Source organism: Labeo rohita, unplaced genomic scaffold (genome assembly GCF_022985175.1).
Source record: "Labeo rohita strain BAU-BD-2019 unplaced genomic scaffold, IGBB_LRoh.1.0 scaffold_1068, whole genome shotgun sequence".
In the NCBI taxonomy this organism is placed as follows: domain Eukaryota; kingdom Metazoa; phylum Chordata; class Actinopteri; order Cypriniformes; family Cyprinidae; genus Labeo; species Labeo rohita.
This window is the reverse complement of record NW_026127195.1, coordinates 1-26676: the sequence shown is the minus strand read 5'-3', so window position 1 is coordinate 26676 and position 26676 is coordinate 1. Positions and strand designations below refer to the sequence as shown.

General features: G+C 33.9%; 1 protein-coding gene across 2 annotated transcripts; it reads right to left on the bottom strand.

The window, feature by feature from the left end:
• LOC127157418 (NACHT, LRR and PYD domains-containing protein 12-like) lies at positions 1 to 22867 on the bottom strand. Of its 2 annotated transcripts, none has more exons than XM_051100664.1 (7): positions 22759 to 22867; positions 17033 to 17185; positions 15739 to 15777; positions 10337 to 12116; positions 9997 to 10170; positions 340 to 513; positions 1 to 219 (listed from the first exon to the last, which is right to left on the bottom strand). In XM_051100664.1, exons 2-7 carry the CDS (start codon positions 17163 to 17165, stop codon positions 42 to 44), a joined length of 2478 nt encoding a protein of 825 aa, XP_050956621.1. In that variant the 5' UTR covers positions 17166 to 17185; positions 22759 to 22867; the 3' UTR covers positions 1 to 41. The 2 variants fall into 2 exon arrangements, with proteins under 2 accessions (XP_050956621.1, XP_050956620.1); XM_051100663.1 differs by having other exon boundaries at positions 22791 to 22867.
• Positions 22868 to 26676: the final 3809 nt, after the last annotated feature.

Here is a 26676-nt window from a genome sequence, read left to right as displayed (position 1 = left end):
TATTGTGGTGGCATTTTGTTAATTATTTTATGGAAAACCAGTTACCTCAGTATCTCCAGCTGACAGTTTGGACTCTTCAGTCCTTCAGAAAGAAGTTTCACTCCAGAATCCTGCAGGTCATTGTTACTCAGATCCAGTTCTTTCAGTACAGAGTTTGAGGATTTCAAAACTGATGACAAACTCCCACAAGACTGAGCAGTGAGATTACACATGGAAAACCTGAACAAGAACAACACAGTAATTTAACACAGAATTAATCTTAACAGTGTGATTTTAAAAATAAATAAATAAATAAATAAAAATAATCAATCAATCAATCAAGTATTTCAAAACCTAAACCTCAATATCTCCAGCTTAGAGTTTGGACTCTTCAGTCCATCAGAAAGACGCTTCACTCCATGATCCTGCAGGTCATTGTTACTCAGATCCAGTTCTCTCAGGACAGAGTTTGATGAGTGTAGAGCTGAAGACAAACTTACACAGGACTGAGCAGTGAGACGACACCCACACAGCCTGTGAAGAGAACAAAACAAAGCCATATGTGAATTTATTAGATAGGTTATATAGTTTATAATCTGGAGTGCATGTTTAAAATACATTAACAAAACACTTTTAAAGTATTTCAAAACTATTATAGTTTATTAGTAGTTTATAAACTGTAGTTAATACATTAATAGACTGTATACAAGTAGTCTATTCATTGTCATTGACTGGCACTGTAATTAGCGTGCTTAATTACCTCATATGAAATATAATGGTTTGTTGACAACTTATTAACTGCAGATTGTTCTCACTTCATATTAGGTCACAGAAAATCTGAAAATGTCATACATTAAATACTTTAAACCAGCCTATATTGCACATTAGTTGTAATAATATTCAGTGTTTCTTAAAATGTTTACAAATACATTAAGCACAAATACATACATTGGGTTTCTATGTTTTATAAGGACCTTTTACAGAGTACTGTATAAATTATACTGTATGAACTGCACTCAAAAAATGAATCATGGCATAGTTTAAAATTATGTATTTACACCCTTTTGATTTTATTTAAGTAATATTTTTTTTAAATTATATTTAGTCAAAATGCTTAGAATCAATGTAAATTGTTAACTGTGAAAACTATTCGATTTGATCTCTTAAATGTTATGTGTATGGTATAAATATAAGTAGCTGTAAAACAAGAGAGATCCAATAAGTTAAGCAGCATGAGATTTGATCGCAGAAGATTTCCCGGAAATTGAATCATTTAGAACCGGAAGTTCGATCGACGCTGGTCGGTGGCGGTATTGCACACCTGCAAAAAGCAGTAACTGACAAAACAGCGTTCACATCTCATCAACATCGTGACCAGATTGCAAGGTAAATTACATCTATATTCATCCCATAAATTTTGACAGTTACATGTGTATGTAAAATGTGGTATTAGTGCTGCTGATGTTGTATTCTACTATCAATGTAATTTCTGTCATATTTCTGTTTAGCTCACATGGTGCTAAATGCTAATAAAAACTCATTTAAACTGCCTAACTTTTTTCAGAATTACACGTATTACGAAAAAATTTTATTAATTATTTTATTTGTGTTTATATACATTTCCATATTTTCCTAAAAAAAAAAGTTTTCTCCCTACTTGTGGTATTCAGTAATCCGACAGCAAACAGTGGTGTTACGTGTGATGTAGCGGTTTAAATATTACAATTGCTAGATGTCATTAAACAATTACAAAACAAATGTAGCGATGTGAATATAAATCTGACGTCACGTGGAAGCTTACATGTTTGGGCGCCACCGCCATTTTAGAAGGCTCTTGATTCGCTAGTGTTATTGTTTTGATATCGGTCTACGGTTTTGCTTGCGTAAACTGTTTAAATGTTGAAGAAGGTATTATATGAAGAAAGGAAATGGAAAAATATGCACCAGCAGGACAAACTGAATCCTAACGCCAAACAACGGTATTTGGACAAATTAAAGACAATATTAGCTATATATAGATCCACAAGTAGACCAGAAATGGATAACAAATCCCGAAACACTACCTCCACTGACACTGTAAACTATCCTGTATATCATAAACACTCTTGATTTATAACTTGGTGGTGCATACACTGCATTTAAATCATAGACGTCTGCTTTACGTTGTTATATGTTTTTACAATAACAAACATCTGTTTTGTAATTAATAGATTTCTTTTTGTTCACTTGAGATAATTTAAAGAAAGGATTTCTAAAATGTTTTACATGCCTTGTGATACGGATCTGGTCGGTGAGCCGCGGACCGCTCACCACCAGATGACGCTCTCATTCTGTTTATGGACTGTTGCACTACACCCCGGACTCCATTCCCCATCAGCCATTGCACTTCACCTACGTCCAATCAGAGACAGTATAAAAGCCCCGGTCTTCCTGTCACACACTGCCGAGTATTGAATTGGTTATCGTTCATACAAAGCGTTTCTCCTTGCTATTCTGTGTCTAGTTTTCTTGTTGTTGAACTCTCGTCTGTCTGACCATTCTCCTGCCTCGCCCATTGGATATCGTTCCCCGCTGATTGACCCTCGCCTGCTTTATGGACTATTCTTTGCCTTGCTGTCTAAATACCTGTCTGCTGTTGTTTGACCCTGCCTGCCTGACCAGGTCTATGTCTCGTCCCTACAATAAAAGTTTGCATATGGATCCGCTCGTCACTCGTCTCACTCCCTCCGTTACACCTTGCCTCTATTACGTGTAAAACAATTTTTTTATATATCTTTTACCAGGGGCGTAGATTTAGGGTGGACGGAGGGGATGTGTCCCCACCAATATCCTCCGACCATTGAAATGTCCCCACCAATAATTTAATCCACTTAATCCAAAATAAAAAATAAAAAAATCGTGCTGTCAACATTAACCTAGACACGCAGAAAGGGATAAATCACGTTCTCTCCTTGAGTCCTCCCGCCCCCAAAACACATATGAACATTTTGATTGGCTGTGCCTTTCTCTGCTATCATGTGAGAGGCTATGGCTGCGTTCAGAGGTCATAGGTCCTCACCAATGTCCAGAGCATATCTACGCCCTTGTCTTATACATCATTTGAACATTTTCTCAATTGTCAGTAGTTTCATCCACATTTTTATTTATTCAAAAGCAAAGGTTTAATGAGCAGTAAGCTGCATACAAAATATTTTTTTTATTAAATGCCTTGCAAGTTGCAACCTTAAATCTTCACCTTAAATCTGCTAAAAGTTAATTTGATAATCACTGAAATGAAAACATAATAAAACACAACATAACATGTAAAATGAAATATGGGTAAAATAATAAAGACTACATACATGCATGCATACATGTGGTTCCAAACCTGTATGACAGCTTCTGTTTAAAAACATACATTCTTAATAAAATATCTATTGTGTTCAGTAGAAGAAAGTCTTACAAGTTTGAAACCACAAGTATATTTTTAGTTTGAAGTATTCTTTTAATAGTCTGTTAAAATCAATGTATTATAATGTTAATCATTATTATTTAAAAAAGTAAATAATAAATAATAATTTTGTTTGTTTAATATTTTGTAATAACTGATATTTTGTCTTTTGTCTTCAGACATGTGAATGTGGCCTTTTAAAGTGTGTGACATTTCATTATCTACATGTACTGCAGGTTACCGTAAGGTAAGTTACCTTAAAATCTGATAATCATTCAAATGAAAACGTAATAAAACACAACATAACATGTAAAATGAAATATGGATAAAATAAGAAACACTACATACATACATACATACATTCATGTGGTTCCAAACCTGTATGACAGCTTCTGATAAAAAAACATTCCTAAAAATATCTATTGTGTTCAGTAGAAGAAAGCCTTACAAGTTTGAAACAACACGAGTGTGAATGTTTATTTTTAGTTTGAAGTATCCTTTCAATATTTTATTAAAAAAATGCATTTTTAATCAGTAACATTTTGTAGTTATAGTAAAAACAAGCCTAAAAATAATATAGTTTTAATATATTAACTAATATTCTGTCTTTTGTCTACACAGACATGTGAAAGTGGCCTTGTAAAGTCTGTGACATTTCATTGTCTACATGTACTGCAGGTATCCTTGTCTATACAGATTGCCCTCAGAGGTTGAATGTAGTTACAGTAAAACAAGTATAAATTATCTTTAACTAACTGATATTTTTCTTTTGTTTTTGTTTACAGATATGCAGTGATGGGGACTCGAGTTTGAGACTCGGACTCGAGTGCGACTTAAGTCGCACACACAGTGACTTCAGACTCAACTTGAGACTCGTCCTCGAAAGACTTCAGACTCGACTCAGACTCGAGCTGCGGGACTCGTGAACAATGTTTATTTTTAGGAAACAACTGATGAGCTCGCTGTTATTCCCCTCCCTCCGTTACCTATAACCTGCGCATGTAACACGTGACATGCATATTTGTGTTTGCGCTCAGGGGAGATTTAAAGGTTTCTACATTTTTTGCAACGTTCAGTAATGTATCACATACATTTTACGAATCCTTTCATAAAGTGTAGAGTGTTACATAAAGAGAGTGTAAATAAGAGACTGATTAGTGACAGTATAGACAGCGTCGTTGATTATAATAGAGCTTTATGATATCGCGAACTAAGCTTTTACTAATTTTAAGGGAGTTTGTAAATGAGATACTGATTTAATACAGCAGTTAAATAAACAAGATGTTATTATTAAGTGACTTACATTGTCTGACTATAACACTATTGCCTGATTTTGCTCTATTTCGTCTCAAAAGTAGTCTGAAACAAGTCACAACTGAGCCGCTGCGCATCTCCATTCAACAGCGGTGTTTCGTTTATGAATGAACTCATTTTTAAAACAAATCTAGTGAAATGATTCAATTTCCCATTCATAAAGACAGTCACTCTTTATTCCTAAATGAAGCAAATGAATGATATGATTCAGTAATTAAATTAGTCTCTTGCCGCCACCTGCTGGCAGTTATTTAAATCATTTAACATTAACTTAAAAGAAAAGCATTCTAGGTGTTTTGTCATGTTGCAATAGCCTGTTTACACTGATTATATACCAAAATCAAAGCTGATACTGTATGCTAATAGATAAAGGAGTCATTATAACATATTACATGCTTTGAATTCCTTATATATAGCCATGCAGTGTTGGATGGGTCGCTGTACGTGCTGCAACACTTATTATAACCAGAGACTTAATATAATAAAGAGACTGGAGACTTGACTTGGACTCTAGCTCAGAGACTTGAGACTTGACTTGGACTCTGTCTCAGAGACTTGTGAGCATCTCTGCAGATATGTAAATGTGTGCGACACTTCATTATCTTCCTGGTACGAGTTGCTAAAACATTTTAGGCTGAAACATTTCCACTACGGTCTCAACTGCAGGTGTCCCTGTCCATATGTGGATTGTCCTTGCACATTCAAAAGGTGGAAGAACCTTCTGAGCCACACATATAAAACCCACAGGAAGTCAACAACAACAGGATGTGCAGGACAAAAAATCCATACGATAATGGCACTGACAGCTTAAGTAAGTGTGTTTTTAATTTATTATGCATTCAATCTTCCTTTACAGGACTTCAGAAACCCTAGTCTCTCGTTCAAACAAAGATGTCTGTTCCTCCATTGACAGTCGACACAACTACCACTTAGATTCTTCAAAAAGTTTATAAAAAATATTATAGAGCATGAACTATATGAATTAAAATGTTTAGTCCAAATTTCTTTAGAGACTTGATTGCTTTATAAGAGAAACATATTGAATTTAAGCTTTTATTTACATTGTAAAATTCAGAAATTAAAGCAAATTAAATTGAATCAATAATGTAAAAATTATATTTGCTTGTGTTACACAGCACATTTGAGTGTCCTCGATGGACACTTTTTTTTTTTGTGATTTTACTGTTTTTGGCATAAAATCATCCTACATAATGTAGACAATGTTTGCACATTTGTGTTTTGAACAAGAACATTATGATGGCAATTAAAATCTCCATTTGTTTAGAATAAGGCCAAAAGTATTTTTGTAGACTGAACATGCTTTAAAATTCAGCCTTACTTAAATGAACACAAATAACCAATACATTTATCGTTTTTTTTTTATTATTTATTTGTTATGCTTGTTTCAGAATAAGGACATAAACGTCATGCGTGACTGTGTTCTGAGGTGTCTGAGCGTGTTTCTTAATCAAGACTTGGAGACACTCATTAAAGAATATGTGGTAAGTGTATGCCTGGCCACACACATACTCCATGTGCAGTATGTGTACATTTATACGTAAGGGATAATGTACAGCCATACAGCTGTTATCGCATAATAAGCACTGACAGTGTAATCAGGACCCGACGCAAAGAGGGTTTTGTATCACACTGTAGGGGCTTATTTCGCAATAACAGCCATATGCCTGTACATTATCCCACTTATTACACAGCTATTTACCTCATTTATAAGTTATTAAACAAGAAACATTGCTTTGAAATATTTTATTAACACATTTTTAACAAATACGTACCTTCCGCGAGGTAAACTCTTTTACTTTCGTTTATAAGGTAAGACACAATGATTAAATGACACGAACATGTAGTGCTTCAGGATTTGTAATCCATTGGTTTAATCATTTGTAAATATAATGTCAAACTTGTTTTTAAAAGACATCTTTATATTTATTTTTTGTGAAATATACTGTGCCTGTCAAAATGATTTGCAGCATCTGGGTTATTGTGTGTTATTAGTTCGGAGTGTTTTTTTTATAGAGGAATAACACACCCCAATGAGCAATCCAAATCAAGCATTCCAGAGCGCTGTTTAATAAATATAAATAAATAAATAGATATTTATTATTATTTTGACTTTAATTATATTACATGACATTTAAAAATGTTTATTTTGAATTATGCAGTTTAACATAAATTAAATGTAAACATGCTTAATTTATAACGTGTATGAGAGTATTTTTACCAATAATTATCAGGTTATTTTATTTTTTATTTTTTAGTCATATCGTGTTTTAGAACCGAAAGGAAAAATGGTTTAATTGTGAAAGGTCTTTATTTGTTAGAAATGAGCTAATGAAATATTTTGAATTAATATTTTAGGTATAGTAATTTATAGATGGTAAGATAGAGCGGAATCAACTTTCAGTTCGATACAAGACATATATACTTTTCATATATAAATGTATAAAATGCAGAGAGTGAGTGAGTGAGTATATGAAGGTTTGCAAAACGTGTGTTTAAAATGTTTGTCTGGTGTCATTTCTCCTCCAGGACTGTGAACATGAAGAGGCAGAGTCTAGGATTGCACAGACAACAATGGGTATCTATGTTATTCAAGGCGAGGGTGCTAATCCCTGAGATGAGCCTGCAGGCGTTGGTGTGGTTCTCGAAGGATTGACAGTCTTTCAAAACCTGCAGAGCATCACACATGGATGTGGAAGTTTCTGTATGATTATGGTTATGTATGCCCAACATGTAAACATGCTTGCCCTAACAACATGGCTTAACCAATCAAGCAATTTTTTGTCTCTATTGTTGAAAAAAATAGCTTGTAATAGATTTGTAAATCTGTCAGTGTGATAAAACTCTTTTATACTGTTTTGAAACACAGTTTATGTTGCCAAATCTGTAACATTATTTGAAATGAAATGGTGATAGTCAAGAAAAGTTTCTCAGAGTATGAGTGGTTTTGCACCACCATAGTAATACTATAAATATCTAATATCTTGACTATCACCATTTCATTTCAAATAATGTTACAGATTTGTCAGAATGTTAGTATAAGTAATGCTGTTGCCATTGGCTCATATGTAACTTGATTGTAAGTGTCTAGTGTCATTTGCTAGCTCTTTGTTTTGATCACTGTTTTTTTTTTTTTCTTCTAAAATTTGAATGTGAATAAAATAGTGAAAGCATTTGGTCTAACTGTTGCTTTTTGCATGTTGCGGTTAGATTCCTTACAGGAATAATGAATAGGATTTAAAAAAACATTTTGTTTATTATTAAAATACCTAAATATGATGAATTTAAAACGCACTTTATTTATTAATATTATTACATAAATCTTATTCTTACTTGTTTAATTTACATATGTCTTACAAATTTTTATCACATGAGGTTTATTAGTTTACATAAAAAAATATGTAATCTAAATGGATGGAAATTTTATATGCAATCAAAATACATAAATCTTATTTACTAATCACAAATATTTTTTGAGTGTTTCAGTTAATTAATGACATTTTTGTACATACTATGACCTAATCTAAAGTAAATAATGACAATGAATGATGAACTCACTGTTTGTATATAGTCTGTTAATGTATTAACAACAGTTTATAAACTATTGATTAATTACAGTTTGCAAATAATTTGTAAATACTTTATTACTGTATACCTATTATAAAATGTTACCACTTTACACATTTATATGTCATTTTCATAACTTATGAAAATGTCACAACTTTAAAGGCTGAAAAATGTCTCATCTGTGCATTTGAGCTCAACACTGCAGTAAATCATTTATGAATCAAACTGATCCAGGTTAACTCACTGACTCAATGATCCAGTCACAGTGGCTGTCAAGTTATCAACACACTAAATCTGTCCTACATACACAAGGCAAGAATCAAGAATAATATGATCCTCAGCTGAAGATTTTACTGATGAAGTGAAAATAAAGCTATTGTAATAAATAGGGGTGTGATGAGACACTTATCCCACGAGACGAGATGAGACAAGATTTTTAGACTTTTCTTAAGAAATCCTCAATGATGAAATATATAGGGAAAATAATCTTTTATTCAACTGAAAGTTGCATTTTGAACTTTATTAAATTAAACTTTAATTTTAATGAATTATATGCAGTAATAAACAACATTTAAACAAGAGCTTCACGATTCTGGATAAATTAAGAATAACAGTTGTTTTAAATAAATTAGAGACCATGATTCTCTCACGATTCTGGAGAAAAAAAGTTTAGAAAACTAAACAAAATGGCGTAATTTACTAGTGGTTCTCACAAACTGTTTATTGCTTAAGTCTCTTAAAAACTTATATTCATTTAAACAAAATTAAAAAAAAAAAACATTCAATGAAGGAGTCAGTGTTTCACTTCATTAAGACTTGTTTGACTATTGAAATCTCCTGAATTAATGATTCAACGACATACTTTTTTTTAAACGGTCAGTTGGATAAGCGTTACAATACATACAAGTGTTATACTTTCGTTTTGATCGCTACTGTAGACAATAAGTGTTTATAACCAAACTATAAACTTTTATCCCAGTACTTCTATTATTTAAATGTCTGTAACACAGAAATAATGATTATAATGTGGTTGAAAAGACTTTCTGCGTTCACATTTACCCCAACCCTCTGATTCATTAACATGGACAGCGACAAAATGTGCTTCTCACGCTCCGCTCTCACGCTCGATGTGAAACAGTCCCAATAGAAATAACTAAATTGTTGTCATTTAGGAATAAGATTACGTGGGTCTTTGAATCCAGAGCTCCACATTTTAGGGATTAATCGTGTAGCTCTTATGTAAACACTTCTAAATGTTTTGCAAGGATATCGTCACAAGATCTCGCGAGATCCGACTGGTACTGGTACGAGACAGATACAATTTGTCTCGCGAGATCTCGTGCCATGAGATCTCGTCACATCCCTAGTAATAAATAAATCCATACGGAAAGGGAACATGTTTAAATTAACATAAAACAGTTCTTTGAAACAAACTGTTTAAAGAAGTCATCAAGAAAGTTTAGGTATTATTAAAGGTATTCCAGGTTTTCCAGGATGGTTGTGAACACTAATTGTTTTCTCACCAGGTTTTTTGAGTAGGCATTGTCTGTCTTGTGTTCTTGGAAAAAATGCCACTGATACAATCATATTACAATATAGACAGGGGAAATATCTGCTAGCTATAGTTATGAGACACCAATTTATCCACATATCTGAACATACTGATTCAGTGAAAGTGAATGTCAAACCTCAGTATATTCAGTCGACAGTGTGAACTCTTCAGTCCATCATAAATCAGCTTCACTCCTGAATCTGTCAGGCGATTGCTAGTCAGGTCCAGCTCTGTCAGATGGGAGTTTGATTGTTGTAGAGCAGAAGACACAGTTTCACAGCATGTTTCATCAAAACCACACCTGTCAAATCTGCCAAACAGAATGTTTAGTCAGGTAATTTTCTGTTTCTTTTCTGCAATAACTTATTGTACTCTTAATATTTGGGGAAAATATTTCACATTGTATTTTGAGTTGTAATTGTTTAGTGATGTAGAACAAAACATTTAATTGAACATCAGTCAGTAAAATTACTCACAGGGCTTTTCTGCAGCATCTCACAGCTGGGATGAGTCTCTTGTAGTTGAAAGATGACGTGAACCTCTTTGGGTTGAACTCATCCAACACCTTCTCTGACATGAGCAGTACATATGTCAGCACTGTGCACATTGAAGATGAGAGTTTTCTTCCTGGATGTTCATCTGAGCTGAGGTAACCCTGTATTTCCTCATATAATGAATGATCTTTGAGCTCAAGTAAGCAGTAGAATAGACTGACTGAAGTTTCGTCTGAGATGTCCTGTTTCTGTAATTGTTTAACGTGTGTACTTATTTTTCTGATGCTCACACTGGTATCTTCAGTGTGTGTGATCAGGCCTGTGAGCAGGTTTTGACTGGTATTCAGTGAAATGCCCATCAGAAATCGCAGGAACAGGTCCAGATGTCCTCTCTGACTCTTCATGGCTTTATCAACAGCCTTCTGCAGTAGCTTCTGCAATGTGATATTTTCTTCTGGCTTGTCAAAGAAAAACTGAAGCTCCTGCATGTTCTTGTTCAGGTAGCAGATGAAAACATGCACTGCAGCGAGAAACTCTTGAACACTCATATGCACAAAGTAGTAGACTTTTGTCTCATGAAGTCCATTTTCCATCTTAAAGATCTCAGCGATCATTCCTGTGAACTCAGTGTCTTTACTCACATCAATACCACATGATTTTAGATCTTCCTTATAAAACAAATTTTTTTCCTTCCTTAGCTGTTCAAATGCTAGTTTGGCTAACTTCAAAATCATCTCTCTATTTAATTGCAAGTGTTCTGTACAGTCTCTTTCTTCTTTTTCATCATATTTCTGGCTCTTCATATTCATCTGTATCAGCAGGAAGTGAATGTACATTTCGGTCAGTGTTGTGCTAATGTTTTCTGCATTGTTCTCAATGAGAATATCCTGAAGTACTGTGGCCGTGATCCAGCAGAACACAGGAATGTGGCACATGATGTAGAGACTACGAGACATCTTAATGTGTGAGATGATTTTGGAGGCCAGATTCTCATCTTTGATTCTCTTTCTGAAGTACTGCTCCTTCTGTTGGTCAGTGAATCCTTGCACCTCTGTGAACAAACCCACATAGCGAGGAGGAATCTGATTGGCTGCTGCTGGTCGTGATGTCACCCAGACAAGAGCTGATGGAAGCAGATCCCCTTTGACCAGACTTGTGAACAGCACATCTACAGACGCTTTTTTCTCAATAGTGTTTAGAGACCTGCCTTTAAAATTCAGAGGCAGACGACTCTCATCAAGTCCATCAAATATAAACACAAGCTTACATTCCTCATATAACTTTGATTTCTGCAGGTCCTTCAGTTCAGGATAAAATTCCAGCAGAAGTTCGTGAAGACTGAAATCTTCATCTGTCATTAAGTTCATCTCTCTGAATGGAAGCAGGAACACACAGTGTATATCCTGATTGGCTTCTCCTTCTGCCCAGTCCAGGATGAACTTGTGCACAGAGACAGTTTTTCCAATGCCAGCGATGCCTTTAGTCAGCACAATCTTTTTCTCATTGTTTTTCCGCAGTTCAGTAAATATATTGTTGCATTTGATTGGTTTGTCCTGTGTTTTTTTGTTCTTGAAAACATCATCAATCTTCAGACTCTCATGTTCCTGATTGACATCTTTCATATCTCCCTCTGTGATGAACAGTTCTGTGTAAACAGCCTTGAGATCTGTTTCATCTTCTTTGCTGCCCTCAAAAATATGTTCTGTTTTCTTCCTCATGTAGGATTTGTGAGTTTCCAAGAATTTGTGCAGCTTCAATACCTCTGTAATAATAATAATAATAATAATAATAATAATAATAATAATAATAATAATAAAGGATTGAGGAAATAGCATTAAATAATATGACACTATTATTAACTTCTGCAGGCAATATATTATATTCATACAGCTAGAGCAGCACTGTCCTGAACCGGGATTCCAAGCCAAACCAACATGTCAAAGTAGCTTACTGTAGGAAAGAGAACAATGCTGTCTTCACAAGTTATTGGACTGTTCTTAGAGAAAAGCTGTTTTATATAGGTAAACCTCTTCTCACCTTCTCTTTCCTTTTCTATTTTCTGACTTTCCTTTAGTACTTTTAACACTTGAGAAGCAACACTGAGGGTTCCCACTCTTTTTGGTGATCATTTTCCAGGACTTTTCCAGGACATTTTTATTTTAATCATGGCGGGAATAAAAGACAAGGAGAACGCACTAAAGTAATATATTCCTCTCTCAGGAAGTCTTTAAATACATACAGTTTATGGCCATGACTTAACTAAGAAACCTAACTATAAGATAAGCTCTTTAATATGAGCTCTTAATTATACATACAACACATTTTTTTTACACAACAAATGATTTTCAGAACCAATTTCAGTCCCGCAGCAAAATAAACAAAATATGTTGGAAGTATTAAATTATTTTATTTACCTATTTGAAAATAAAAATAAATAAATTATTTATGCTAACATATTTTACACACAAAATATTTTAAAATATTGGCATGTATCCTTCAAATAAGTGTTGCTTTAAAAGGGTCATGTGAAAAATTAGTGGATTCTGACTAACTTGGCCATTGCATATCACTGTTCATAGAAAGTGATATAAATACTCACAGAAGTTTTTGTTACATTTTTAAAATTTCTGTATCGACGTGGTACAGAAGTACTAATAGCCTACTTTTGACAATAATCAAAATCATTAGTTAACAAGTTACTGAATTACAGAAATACTTCTCCTAAAATGTAACATTAGAAGGTTTGGAAACATCAATGTTCAAACTGTCAAAAGTCAGTAGTGATGCACCAATCTCAATTTTTTTCATGGCTGATTCAGATTTTTTAAAAGTAAATTCCAATTTGTTAATTATTTTAAGCAAGAGATAAGATAGAAAGAATGAAAATACGACTACATGAACAAGAAGTTTTTTGCTCTATTACAGGGCAAACTTTCTGTAGCCATTTAAAATGAGATGTAACCACTGCATTTTAATCACGATCCAGTAGGGCTGGACAATAATTCAGTATCAATATATTTTGCGATATATATATTTTTTCAATAACGGTGATATGATTTCCGTTATTTCAATATACATTACCAGTGTTTCCCATACATTGATTTATTTGTGGTAGTTGACTTCTTTGAATAAACACGAGCGCTGCACATTTCAAAACAGAAGTGTGGTGTGGGTGTTTTAAATAATGGATTTGGTATTTTCAATAACCCCATGTCCAGCAGCAATTTTTTGTTGTTGTTCTTTTTTTTTCTGTTTTCTGCAGAACTTTTCATATTCTTCATCCTGGCTGAAGCACTTTTGTTTCAGTCTATGAGAATAATCAGCCTATGTTATACTGTAGTTTAGTTAAATAAAATAATATTAATAAAGTGGGTCTGAAAGTCTTGTTTATTTGATGGTGATTTCACATTTCTTATTTGTATGAAGTCTAAATATAAATAAAAGGTGAACATTAATTTATTTGCACCATTTGTTTCTGTAATATTCTATAGTTTTATAGAAGGAGTTTTCATAGACTTAGCAAATCCATTTTTCAGAAGTTTGTATAGACATCTGTTGTGGGCGTTCTAGGCAGTAATTCTGAGGCTTTTTAAAATATTGCTCATATCGAATTACGTTTTATAGACCGAAATTAAGAAATATATTGTGAAATAAATTTGGCCATATTGTCCAGCCTTACGATCCATAGAAAGATTCTACATACATGAGCAGTTTCTGATATAATTTCAAAATCTGAAGCAAAAACAGATTGGTCTAACTTTATCTTTGTGAAATGATGTTACATAAAATATATCTGCAGGAAACAAAAACAGCACATTTGATCGATTGAGAGCGCAAATTCACTCTCTGACAGCAGGTGGTGTTTATGAACAGCAGTGATACAGTGTTTCCCTGGTTACCACTGTAAACAAAGTAGCACTGTGCTTAAAAATACTACTTTAATATGGATAATACAGTGGCAAGATGAAAAGAAAATACCATCTAAGCTTTTCTGAGTTCCCCTCAGAGATATATTAATATACTGTAAACTCCCCCCAATTAAATTTTATGGATTTTTCTTCCAATATTTTGCGCATCGTGAACAGTGAGCTTGCACTTTCAGTATTTTCTCCTCTTTGCATTCATCTTCAGCATCTCTGGCCTTTGTTAATGTTCCGATTACAGACTTCGTAATATTTCCACACAAATCTCATTTTGGAAAATGCTTACAATACAGATTGTGTGCAAGTCCAGAACAGAGATTGGCTGAAATAAAACAGAAGAGCTGAATTGCGGGTTGGGATCAGAAACTGGCCAGTTACAATTTATGGCAGTTCAAACATTTTCTACTACTAGCATTATTTGTTTCGGGCTTTGCTAAAGGAGAACGCAATTCCTTTTTTTTTTTAATAATAATTTTCCAACATTAGTAACACATTTTCCAGGTTTTCCAGGATGTGTGGGAACCCTGAACACTGCTTTAATAAAAGCAACAGGTCTTTATTACTTATATGTACACTACCGTTCAAAAGTTGGGGTCAGTACATTTTCTTTTTTTTTTTTAATTTTTTTTAAAGAAACTTAATACTTTTATTCACCAAGAATGTATTAAGTTAATAATTAAAAGTTTCTTAAAAGTTTGTAATAAATAATTTACATTGTTATAAAATATTTATATTTTGAATAAACACTGTACTTTTTAAACTTGTTATTCATGAAAGAATCCTGAAAAAAAAAATCACAGGTTCCAAAAAATATTTGGCAGCACAACTGCTGATATTATCCAACATTGATCATTCTAATAATAAATCCGCATATTAGAATGATTTCTGAAGGATCATGTGACACTTAAGACTGGAGTAACAGCTGATAAAAATTCAGCTTTTCATCACAGGAATAAATTCTATTTTAAAGTATGTTAAAATAAAAAACATTATTTCATATTGTAAAAACATTTTGCAATATTACTGTTTTTTTTTCTATATTTTTAATCAAATAAATGCAGCCTTGATGAGCATAAGAGACTTCTTTAAAGACTATTACAAGTCTTACTGACCCCAAACTTTTGAACAGTAGTGTATTTTGTTTTACTGCACTGAAGATTTTTTTTTACGTTTTACAACAACAAAATCCTTGGTGTGAAATTAACACTGCTCAGTGAAGTTAATGAGATGATTAAATGAATTCTTGTGTAGAATCACAACAGCCATGAAGTAACAAACGTTCTGTGTTTATATATTTTATTCCAGCAGAATTACTTCTGTCATGCTGGATGCTTTAGTATTTTCTTCATTAGGATCTCATTATCATGAGAAACTGGAATGGTGTAGTTCTAGCTCAGGCCTTACTATATATTGTTAAAATTTTGGCTGTAAAACACTCTGTTTTATATGTTGTTGATTTACCTTGTTGATTTACCTCTGTCTTTGAGGATTTCTGTTGATCTGTGAGGAGAAAGAAACCAGTGTTACCTATAAGCCATACTGAAGTAAAATACAGATATCTTACCAGAAAATGACTTGGGTAGAAGTTGAATGCACCGTTTTGAATATTACTTGAGTAAAAGTCTTAAAGCATGTGATATTTATTGTACTTGAGTATAAAAAGTATATTTTTTTAAATCTTAAACATACTTAAGTGCTGAAAAGTGAAAGTACAAGTAAATGCAAAATAGAAAAGAAGCAAATAAATAAATATAAAATGTTCATACACAGCTTGAGTAGCAAGATTGTGTTCAGTTTTAACTATTTCTTCCATTTTGTATTTTTGGGTAAGAATAAGAAGCACTTCATCTGGTACTTAGTGTCTTTCATTCCAACATAAGAAAATATTTCTGGAATCTGCATCTGAAATAGCATTTAGATGTATTTACACAGTTTAATGTATCTAAGAGGGGACATGGATGCACTTAAACTGCATTTACAGATGCTTAAATAGGCCATAAAACGTTGAATACTGCTATTTGAAATAATTTAAGACATGAAAAAATAGTTGCAATATGAAATTAAAACTGCCAGTAGGTGGCAGCAAGTGACTATTAATGAGTGAGTAATGACTGAGATTCAACCGATTCAAATGGCTGATTCATTTAGGAACAAAGTATTTGACTCTGTTAATGAGTGAATCACTGAATCATTTTATTAACCAATTCGTTAACCAAAGCTGATTCATTCAATAAGTAAACACCGTCCATTGCTCAGACACAAAACAGTGCTGTGATCTTTGTTTGGAACTATTTTCATTGGCAAAATTGAGCAAAAACAAGCAACATTATGTCTAAAATGTAAGTCACTTATTGCTTTACAGAACTTGTATAAAATGATTATTAAATGCGTTATGGTGATATCTGCAGTAAAAACTGTATTTTTTGTGTAATATAGACTAAGTAAGTATATTAAATTATATAAATATAAAAAGCATACAGAAGCATTTCTGCCATCTACAATTTATAATGTCTGGTATTTTTTTAGTATTTAGTATTATTATTTTGTTACATTACACCACCAAAAGAAACAATGTATAAAGAATGAACTAAATATAAGATACAGATAAATATTAAGTGAGATATTATTCCAGAACATTAGAATGGTGCTAAATCATGTGGGTCCTATTAGAATTACAATGAGGTTGTAACATTACTTTGAGTCTTTACTTAGATGTTAGTATTAGTAATGTCTTTTCATTGTGATGTAAATGTACCATTTCCTGCAGCATTTGGGGCATAAATGGTTACTGGTCCTGTGAAGGTGTTTGCAGTCAGTACAGGAGCATTAACACTTGCACCTGTTTCAGCTTTCATATCAACATTGACTTCAGTCAGGGCATCTCTCATCTGGACTGGAGTATAGTGTACTGAAGGGAAGATTTTAAACAGATTTTTAGACAGATTTACTTGTATTACAACATCATATATAAAGGAATCAGTATTCATATACATGTTAAAGCATTCCATCTAATAATACAAACATTCACACATCTCTGTTCTTCTGATTCTGTTGGTGACGTATTCAATGAACCCATTAACTGGAATACACAAAACCAGCCGCTGTCCATGCTGAATGTGGCATAAAACAATGAGTAAATGACTAAAATAATGCCCCATTCTATTTCTCACAATATTTTTCTCTACAAAAGAGAGGCCTGCTTCTCTTTATGTGCAGCTCATGTTTGATAATAATTGTCTACACACGGATTCATGACCCTAGCTCTGTCTGAGTCTTAATGTTACGTTAAATTTGCTTCACCTTGTTTGTCTCTGTTTCTCTTCTGTCTCTGAGCATTTGTGTTGATTTGTGTTGATGAATAAAGAACACAAAAGAAAGTTACAGATAAATATTAAGTGAGATATTGACCCATAGTACTAAAAAGTGTCTTAACTAGATGTTTTGAACTTCAGACCTTTGTAACAGCAACAGCTACTGTAAAATGTATTACTGTTTTGCAGAGATGTGGACTTGAGTCACATGACTCAAGACTCGACTCGGACTCAAGTCGCAAATTTGAGGACTTGTGATTTGACTTGACATATTAAAGGAAGACTTGTGACTCGACTTAGACTTTGACAACAATGACTCGAGACTTGACTTGAGCCCTGTGACTCTAAAGTCTTTATGGTTTACCTTATATTTAATTGAAAAAAAAAAAAAAAGGTTCTGATCAGTCGGCTGGTTACTGAAGCATACACTCTAAAAAACGCTGGGTTGTTTTTTCAACCCAAATGCTGGGTTGAGACTGCTGGGTAAGAAAGTTGGGTTAATTTAACCCAATTTTGGGTTAAAACTGGTCTTAATTTATAACCCAGCCGTGCTGGGTTAGGAACACGGACTCGAGAGAGAGCACGCACGTCGTGTCCACTGTACGTCAAAAAGTGCGAGAAGCGGCCATTTTCTCAGCGTCTGCAGATGGAAGCGAGTGAAGGATGATTTTCTGTAAGTAAAGATTAAAAATGTGTATTTTGCATGTAATATTTCAGACTTGTTGAGCTTTAAGTCTTCATTGTGCCCGCGCCGGGAGTTAACGGCACAGAAGGCCGCGTGTGAGAGGAGGCGATCGGCTCGGCTTCTTCAGAAGAGAGGGAAAGACGGTATAAGGCAAGTAGAGGTTGTCATTTCTATATTATCATTTTTTTTACTATTGTTAAAAGAATGTTTGCTTTTTTGTATATGTTGAAAGCCAGAGACATAGGACAGCTTCATTGTTTCAGGATTAATGTTATGAGTTATTTTTGAAAATACATGTTTCTGTTGTCTTCTGCCTGTTTACTTCACATTTTGATACAACAACAGTATGGTGACTTGTTCACATTTTATTTAAACCACTGATGTCCGTTTTTTTTGCAGAACTCAAACCAACTTTGGGGCTAACACCACAGACACCTACTTGTGTGAGGAGGCGATTTTCTGAGCTTTAGAAAAGAGGGAAAGGCAATTTAAGTCAAGTTAAGGTAATAATTTAATGTTATCTTTTATTTGATTTATTTATTTGTCTAAGAGTAAAAATCTGTTTTATGTAGATGTTCAAAGCCAGAGACAGGATAGATTCATTATTTTTTGATTGATATGAGCTATTTGTAGAAAATAAATGTTTCCATTGTCTTCTGCCTGTTTACTTAATATTTTGATGCAAAAATAGTATGATTACTTGTTCACATTTTAATTAAATAATTGACGTGCGTGTTTTTCATTGCAGAACTCAGCTCTGGAGTTAATGGTATGGAAGACTGTGTGAGAGGAGGCGATCCCCTCAGCTTCTTCAGAAGAGAGGAAAAGACAGTATAAGGCAAGTAAAGGTCATAATGTCATAATTCCGTATTGTAATTTTTTTGACTAATTTTTTGCTGAAAGCCAGAGACATAGGAGAGTTTCATTGTAATTTTTTTGGACTAGTAGTAAAAGAATGTTTACTTTTTTGTAGATGTTGAAAGCCAGAGACATAGGAGAGTTTCATTCTTTCCGGACTGATGTGAGTTATTTTTGAAAATACATGTTTCTGTTTTCTCCTGCCAGTTTGCTTCACATTTTGATGCAATAACAGTATGATGACTTGTTCACATTTTAATTAAACCACTGGTGTCTGTGTTTTTAATTGCAGAACCTAAACCAACTTTGGAGTTAATGACACAGAATCCTGCTTGTGTGAGGAGGTGATATTCTCAGCTTCTTCATAAGAAAGGGAAAGGTGGTTTAAGGCAAGTAAAGGTCATAATTTCTTTCTTTTTTCTTTTTTTTTTTTTTTTTTTTTTAAGTGTAAAAGAATGTTTTGTGTAGAGGTTAAAAGGCCAGCGACATAAGAGAGCTTCATTCTTTTAAGATTGATGGGAGTTATTTTTTGGAAAATAAATGTTACTGTTGTCTGCTATTGTAGTATTCTAGAGCATTGTGGTAGACAAAGACAATAAACAACCACACAATATGGTTGAAATTATAAAACAGTCTAGTTACCTATCCTTACAGAATTGGATGCACCTCTGTTTGAAAATGGTTACATTTGAACTAAATGTTTTCTTTTTTAAATGTTTTTCTCTTTTAGGCCACTGATGAAGAGCAGGTGGTGACTGGGACGAATGTTGGACAAAGTTGGAAAAGATCTTTACCCCAAACCGATGCAACAGTGGTTTTAAAGGAGGAGGACACCCTGGATAATGTCAAAGATGTTGCACGCCTTTGCTGAGCTGATGGGGCTTCATGGCTACATTAATTATCTTAAAGAGATAATGAAAATTGGCAGTAATGCATTTTCTGTATGCAGTCATGGACTATGAAACAAACCGTAAGTGCATAGTCTGTAAAAACAAAATGTTAAATGCTTGTTCTGTGTTGTTCAGTAGAAATGGAGCTCACACTCATTCATACACATGCTCACAATACTTTACACATTTGCTTGTATTAAATGTTATAATGTCAGTGTTAATGTTGTGGTTTTATTTTTAGTTTGTGTAAAAAAAAAAAAAAAAAAAAAAGAAAGAAAGAAACTATTAACTAATTGTACAATTATTGTAAAGTAGTGTTTTTGTACAGTAGTTTTATACAATATACAAAATTTACCAGACAAAATAGTCAGCAAATGTTCAGTGCTTCATTTATAAACTCTGTACCTGCTAATGCCACTTTTTCTGCATTTCTTTTCACATGCATGTTACTTTTGAATGTTTTCTCTTGTTGTAGTTTTTAATAAACATTTATCTTTTGATAGTCATTCTGTGTGTGTTAAAGTGATTTTTATAATGATCAAGATTTATAGATTTAATGCCTAGCTGAATTTTGGGTTCATTTTAGCCTAGCAGTGTAGTAATTTTAAACCATAAAAAAAGCAACCCAGCATGCTGGGTCAATAATTCAACCCAACTCGCTGGGTCAAAACAACCCAGCGTTGGGTTCGTCCCTTTTTCACCCAGCGCTGGGTTGCCAAAATAACCCAAATTGGGTTGTTTTTAACCCAGCATTTTTTAGAGTGTATGATCACACTGGTATGATTAGCACAGCTTTTGGCTCTGAGCCAAAGACACTAAGTGAGCGCTTCTTAGTGTTTACATCCACATAATGTTTAGGATATTTAATCTTTTAGACATTTAAAATGCACATAATCACTTGAACCACTTATAATAAGAAGAAGATGAAGAAGATATAAGGTATATTGAAACAGCAGTAACCTAATAATAGGCTTAACCTTTCACACATAATTAGATAATCACACTTTTTTTTTTTTCACGTCAAAAGCTTGCATGTAGCCTACATATAAAGTTCACTCTATTCTTCCTGTTTACCAGCCACTCACTTTCATGTCTTTCAGAAGAAACAGAAGCGTGTTGTATATCAGACAGGTTACTACATCGCACATATAGCTCCTAAACCAAGCCATCAACTGTGATCATTATAAACTTGTTTAAAACACAAAATACATTTACTTACATATGTGTTTATCTGAATAGCTACAGTTTTATAATTTTGCATGCCTCATTTCTTAAACACTGATGGTGTGGTGCCAGACATGTTCGGTTTGGCTACTTGTGGCCAAGAGACATTTAACTTGTAAACTCGACATATTAACTCATCCCGTAAAATTATTACAATAATAAAATTTTATTTTGAATGAAGAATAACAAAGACTAAAATAGATTATAACTGATATTGCGCTCGATCGTCTCTGTGACAGCATGACATTTGAATTATTTGTTATTATGAACATTTGTTGTGTGGAATAGCCTATATAAGAACATAAAATAATATAGAACTATAATAAAACACATCCAATCCATCTTTTAAATCTATTCATTGACGGTTTCTTATTTTTTATTTAACATTTGTATATAGCCAGTGGTGTAGTGGTGCCTGAAGTGGGTATACGCTTCATTTATTCCCTGACTCTTCAGTCTGATTTTCCCTGTATTAGAGCCATTTAAACTTACTATTTGAGCGCATTTGTTGACTGGATCCTTGGACTGAGAAGTTTACAGTGGTTCACCGGTTTCAGAAATTTCTAATCGTAAAAACCTGCTTCTTTTTATTTTTAAGGTATTGTTTTAGTTATAATGTACTGATTCAAATCAGTAATCAATAATAATTATTATTTTACCACTCTGTGCACCTCCCCTGACATGCTCTCATGTATGAACAGGCAGCATCTGGGGTGTGGGAGACGGAGCGGACACGGGTGCATCAGGCACAATCATCAAACAAATTTAAAAGTAAGCTACGGTCCTGGCCATATCATCACTGTCTTTACTGGGTGTTTTTAGTAAGTATTTGCATTTATTAACACATGACTGGATGTGGTGGACTGTCATGATTTTGACTAATGCAGGACACTACTGAATGGTGTGCATCAGAGGGGTTTTGAGTGGGTACAGGTCTACGCAAAGCTGACTGATAAAGAAGTGTATACGCCGTATACTGTACTTGCGTATATCCTCCACTACACCCCACTGCTTATAACTATTCTTATATATTCACTTTTCCACTTCATTTCATGCATCTCTTTGCTCAGTAATTAACGTTCTGTATCAACGTATCAGTTTAGGACTTATAAATATTTTGTAAATATTATAAATGATACACATCAATCATGTCAATAAAGCCATGTCTTTTTCTGTAGACCCAATGTTACATCAGTAGGTGGCAATAAATGAGCATCTGTACTACATATTAGCAAGTTATTAAATAACTGTTGATTCATTAAAATCACAGAATCATTAAAAAATTATTCATTCACTTAGGCATATATTCATTCCTCAATGAAACACCACTAATTATTATATCTTTATAATTAAGCTTACTATAAATTTACTGTAGTAATTAATGCAGAGACTAATTTGGACAAACAGCACTATTGGCTTGTTTACGACTTGACGCTTAAAGCGAAGGACTTGCAACTTGACTTGAACTTGCCTGTCTTGACTCGGGACTTGAATGCAAAGACTCAAGACTTACTTGTGACTTGCAAAACAAAGACTTGGTCCCACCTCTGCTGTTTTGACTCTCATCCAGTGTTTCCAGATTCTGCTCTGACGCCATCCTCTGTCAATGACTCGGTCCTGCTGGACAAAGAAGAAAAAGATTTTTCTTATATTACATTAGTACATTTGAAGAAGCTTTTGGCGTTATTTTAATGGTAAATGTCAAGAGTGCATTATTGTATAAGAGGGTGCCAGCACAAATCTCTCAGCTTGCAGCTGGCCTCCTCTCACATAAGGTTCATGGCTCTGCGCTCCCTCAGATATTACATGTGCGCCCTCAAACTTTGTCCTGTGTATGCACGAATAAGTGCTTATTGTATTTATTAAATTATTTAGTGAAGCGGAACCCCCATAGAAAGTATGTGTGTATTATTTGGTAACTAATGTATTTGCAGTCAGTATGTTTCACTTTGCAGTTGGGGGTTGGGCACCCACCGGCTGAAACATAAATTGGGAATTATAATGAATACATTAATTAATTATATGAATTATATGAAATGTATCTCTGAAGGTTCTGACTGTCTTCAGAAAAGATTAAAAGGCATTTTGGTTTCACCTTCGCTCCATGTAATACCTAAAATAGTGTTCTTAATTGCAATGCTGCTTTATACACGGGAAACAGCTGTAATTCTGTTTTTACATATGCCCCATCTAGTGTCATACAGTGAATTTACAGAGACTTACAGTTACATTCAGCTTGTGTGCAGTTTTTGTCTGGGCAAAAAAACAGACCGAATTTGCATGCCCTGCTATAGCCTAAATTTTGACCGGTTGATGAAAAGCAAGCTGAATTCTGGATTCTACACATTTAAACAATTCAGACCAGTTATCTAGATTATTTGTGGAACAGATAAAATACATATAATAATTTATTAAATTAATTATCATTTTGAATTATTTAAAATCCTTATTTAAAGGCTGAAATGTCAGGTTTATCTTTCTATGAAACTTTTTCACAGCTTTATTTGAAAATTTACATTCGATATTTGAACATGCTATTAGTTAAACTGTGTTACTGTGATAATACTGATAAACGTGATAATTTTGGTCACTATAGTCGTGATCAGAAATTTTCATGCCATTACATCCCTAATCTCATATATCCTTGTTTCGGTTTCTTCTATTGAATGACGGATAAAGACTATAGATAACTGGACACTCGAGAGCGCATACACGCAACAGGAAATAAGATCTCATGAGAGGTCGCAGAAACCTTTCCCACTAAACTAGTGATCGATCGATATTGATTTTTTATTAATACCGATACCGATTATTTGCATAATTATGTGCCCGATAACAGATATGCAGAACCGATATTTATTTACTGTTATAAAGTAAATCAGTGACTGAGTAAATTAAGTCCATACTTCACTTTGGTTTTTCATCCTAAAAAGTGTTGAAAATTAGCATATAACAAACAAACATAACAAACAAAGCATCATTGTATTTATCAACGGGCATGTTATATCAGAATTACAAATATTGTTTTCGTCGTTCTATTCTGAAATGCCTGCTGACAGCACCGTTTATCTATGCATTTACATAGAAGTATACTCAAACTGTGATTGCTGGCAAAGATAATACATCATTTCCATAGAGTTGTACATATTTAGAAGTGTATTAGAAAAATAATGGTTATATAGTACATTAATATAATTGAGGGTGTTTAAAACAAGTGAATCTTGTTAAAAGTTACATGTGGTGGCCGTCAGAGCATCAACCCGGTGAGTGAACTTAGAGCCCTGCATTTCACCCCGAGCCCGATAAGCCCCGACTTTTTTACGTCCCTAGGGCCAGGCTTCGGGCCAATATTCACGTCATAGCTCAGACGCGGGCCGGGCTTCGGGTCTGTTTTATGCTTCTTCTTATTTTTATACTTTTGACATCCACAATTTATGGTGACGAAAAAATTCCCCCTGGTGAAAACAACACAAAACTTTCACTTTTGAGACCGGCTCGGAAGGCGTTTAGCGTCTCCATCAGCAGCAGCAGCGAGCGCCTTCAACGCAGGGGGAAGAGATTCGCGTTCAAGTGCACGCAATAGGCTAAAGCTTGTTGCAAAGCAAAAGTAATTACCATGAATGTGTCGACGGGTAAATAGTAAGGAGATTTTTTTAGATTTATTAATAAACTAGTGTTTTGATTTCAGGAAAAAATTGCAGATCCAGACTTGCCATCTTCTCTTTGGACGCGCCTTTAAAAAGCATCATTACAGATTACATAATGAAAGAGTTTTTGTTTTCGATTTGATTTATTTTGTTAAGTAATAATTCTGAGCTTTCTATAGGTATATTTATCATGTCTGTGCAGTTTGTATTCGCTGAGTTTCTGTTTAGTTTTGTGAAGCGTTCCTGTTGAGACAATAGAAAGCGCATAATGATTGTTTTATAAAAGCACCGTTTGCAACGTTTTGTTGATATTGTGAGTACACAAAAATAAAAGTAGACCCTTTACAGTTCCGAATGATGCATTACTCTACCTTTATGAGCTAAAATGACAGAATAATCAAATTGTTTCCACTGAAAGAAATGTGATTAGTGATCGCACTGGCGCCTCCGTGTCCTGTAAGCAGCTTTAGCTTCCACTCTCTGCACAAACCATTGGGTATGTGCCTAATAGCCCACATTTATCCAAGTTTAACATTGAAACTAACATTGCTTTATACTTTAACTCTTTTAGGCCTATATGTATAGATTTTATTTAAGGCAAGGATTATTAAGTGAGTGAGTTCTAGCTATTTCTTATGATGGTTTAAACTTATATGTGACTTCATAAGACTATAATGAACAGACAACAGAGAGAGAATTAAATTCAGCTCCCCTCAGGCGCGTGCAATTCTCAAAACAACCACAAGATGGCGGCGTTTATCGGTAAACCCGATATTACAAAAGTGATAACCTATTTTGGTAAAATGCTTAAATATCGGGAAAAATATCAGGAAATCGATATATCGGTCGATCTCTACACTAAACTATTATAATAATTAGATATTACATTACAATTTGGTAGTAAAACAAAGTCCTGCTTATTTTATTGATGCAAAGATGAGCATGTTTATTTTGTACAACATTTGCAACTGTTTTTTATCACTTAACTAGAAGCACCGCAAATTACTAAACTGTCATCTGTTAGACACTACTGAACAGATATTTAGAAGTTCATTTTAAAATGCAGAGTACTAACAAAAGTAAAAAAGCACTGTAAACACTTAGCTATTTACAAAACTACAAGTGTGTCGCATATAACACAGTAATGAAGAGTTCTACACACACTTGTGCTCAAGTGCAAAGACTGCAAGTGTGGGGATTTGGACAAGCCCTGAGAATCTGTAAGCACTTCCTATTTCATGTTAGTCATAAAGTTAGAAGATTTATCTGTTTTTACCTGCTGCTATGCTGTATTGTTGAGATGAGTTTGTTCATGCAGAATACTGCCCTATAAAGGCAAAAGACCTTAACTCGCTACAGTGTGAAAATGAGAAAAATGACTTTAAAGTTTTTTTTATTTGTCCAGCCAAATTAATTATAGGTAGGACACTGGAAATTTGGCAATTAGATGTTTTAGCAATAAAAATTATTTACATTTGAAAATTGTGAGCTCAAACTTGATTTTTACCCCTATTTCAAAGTTACTGTACTCTGCCTTTGCAGTGTCTGCAAAAAGTGAGAAGTCACACCAAGGCAAAAGGCAGTACCTTCCTCTGTGTACCACTAGAGGGAGCCTGAATACCACGACTGGTACTCGTACCACACTTTGCTATGCTCAGTAATGTAAGCTGCAAACTGTTCATAGCCTACCGATTTTATAATTGATCATGCTACATGTTATGACATTTGATTCCACACGCATCCAACTAGAAGTGACAGCCTGCTGAATAATCTGCATTATAAAA

Excerpts from the sequence above, each read along its gene's own strand:
- LOC127157418 (XM_051100663.1), bottom strand. The coding sequence starts at position 22,842 with ATGGCGTCAGAGCAGAATCTGGAAACACTGGATGAGAGTCAAAACAGC. Across the intron at positions 12,117-15,738 it reads GACAGAGGTAAATCAACAAG|AGGTATTGAAGCTGCACAAA; the intron begins GTAAATCAACAA and ends TTATTATTACAG. Across the intron at positions 514-9,996 it reads TGTCGACTGAATATACTGAG|GCTGTGTGGGTGTCGTCTCA; the intron begins GTTTGACATTCA and ends TTCTCTTCACAG.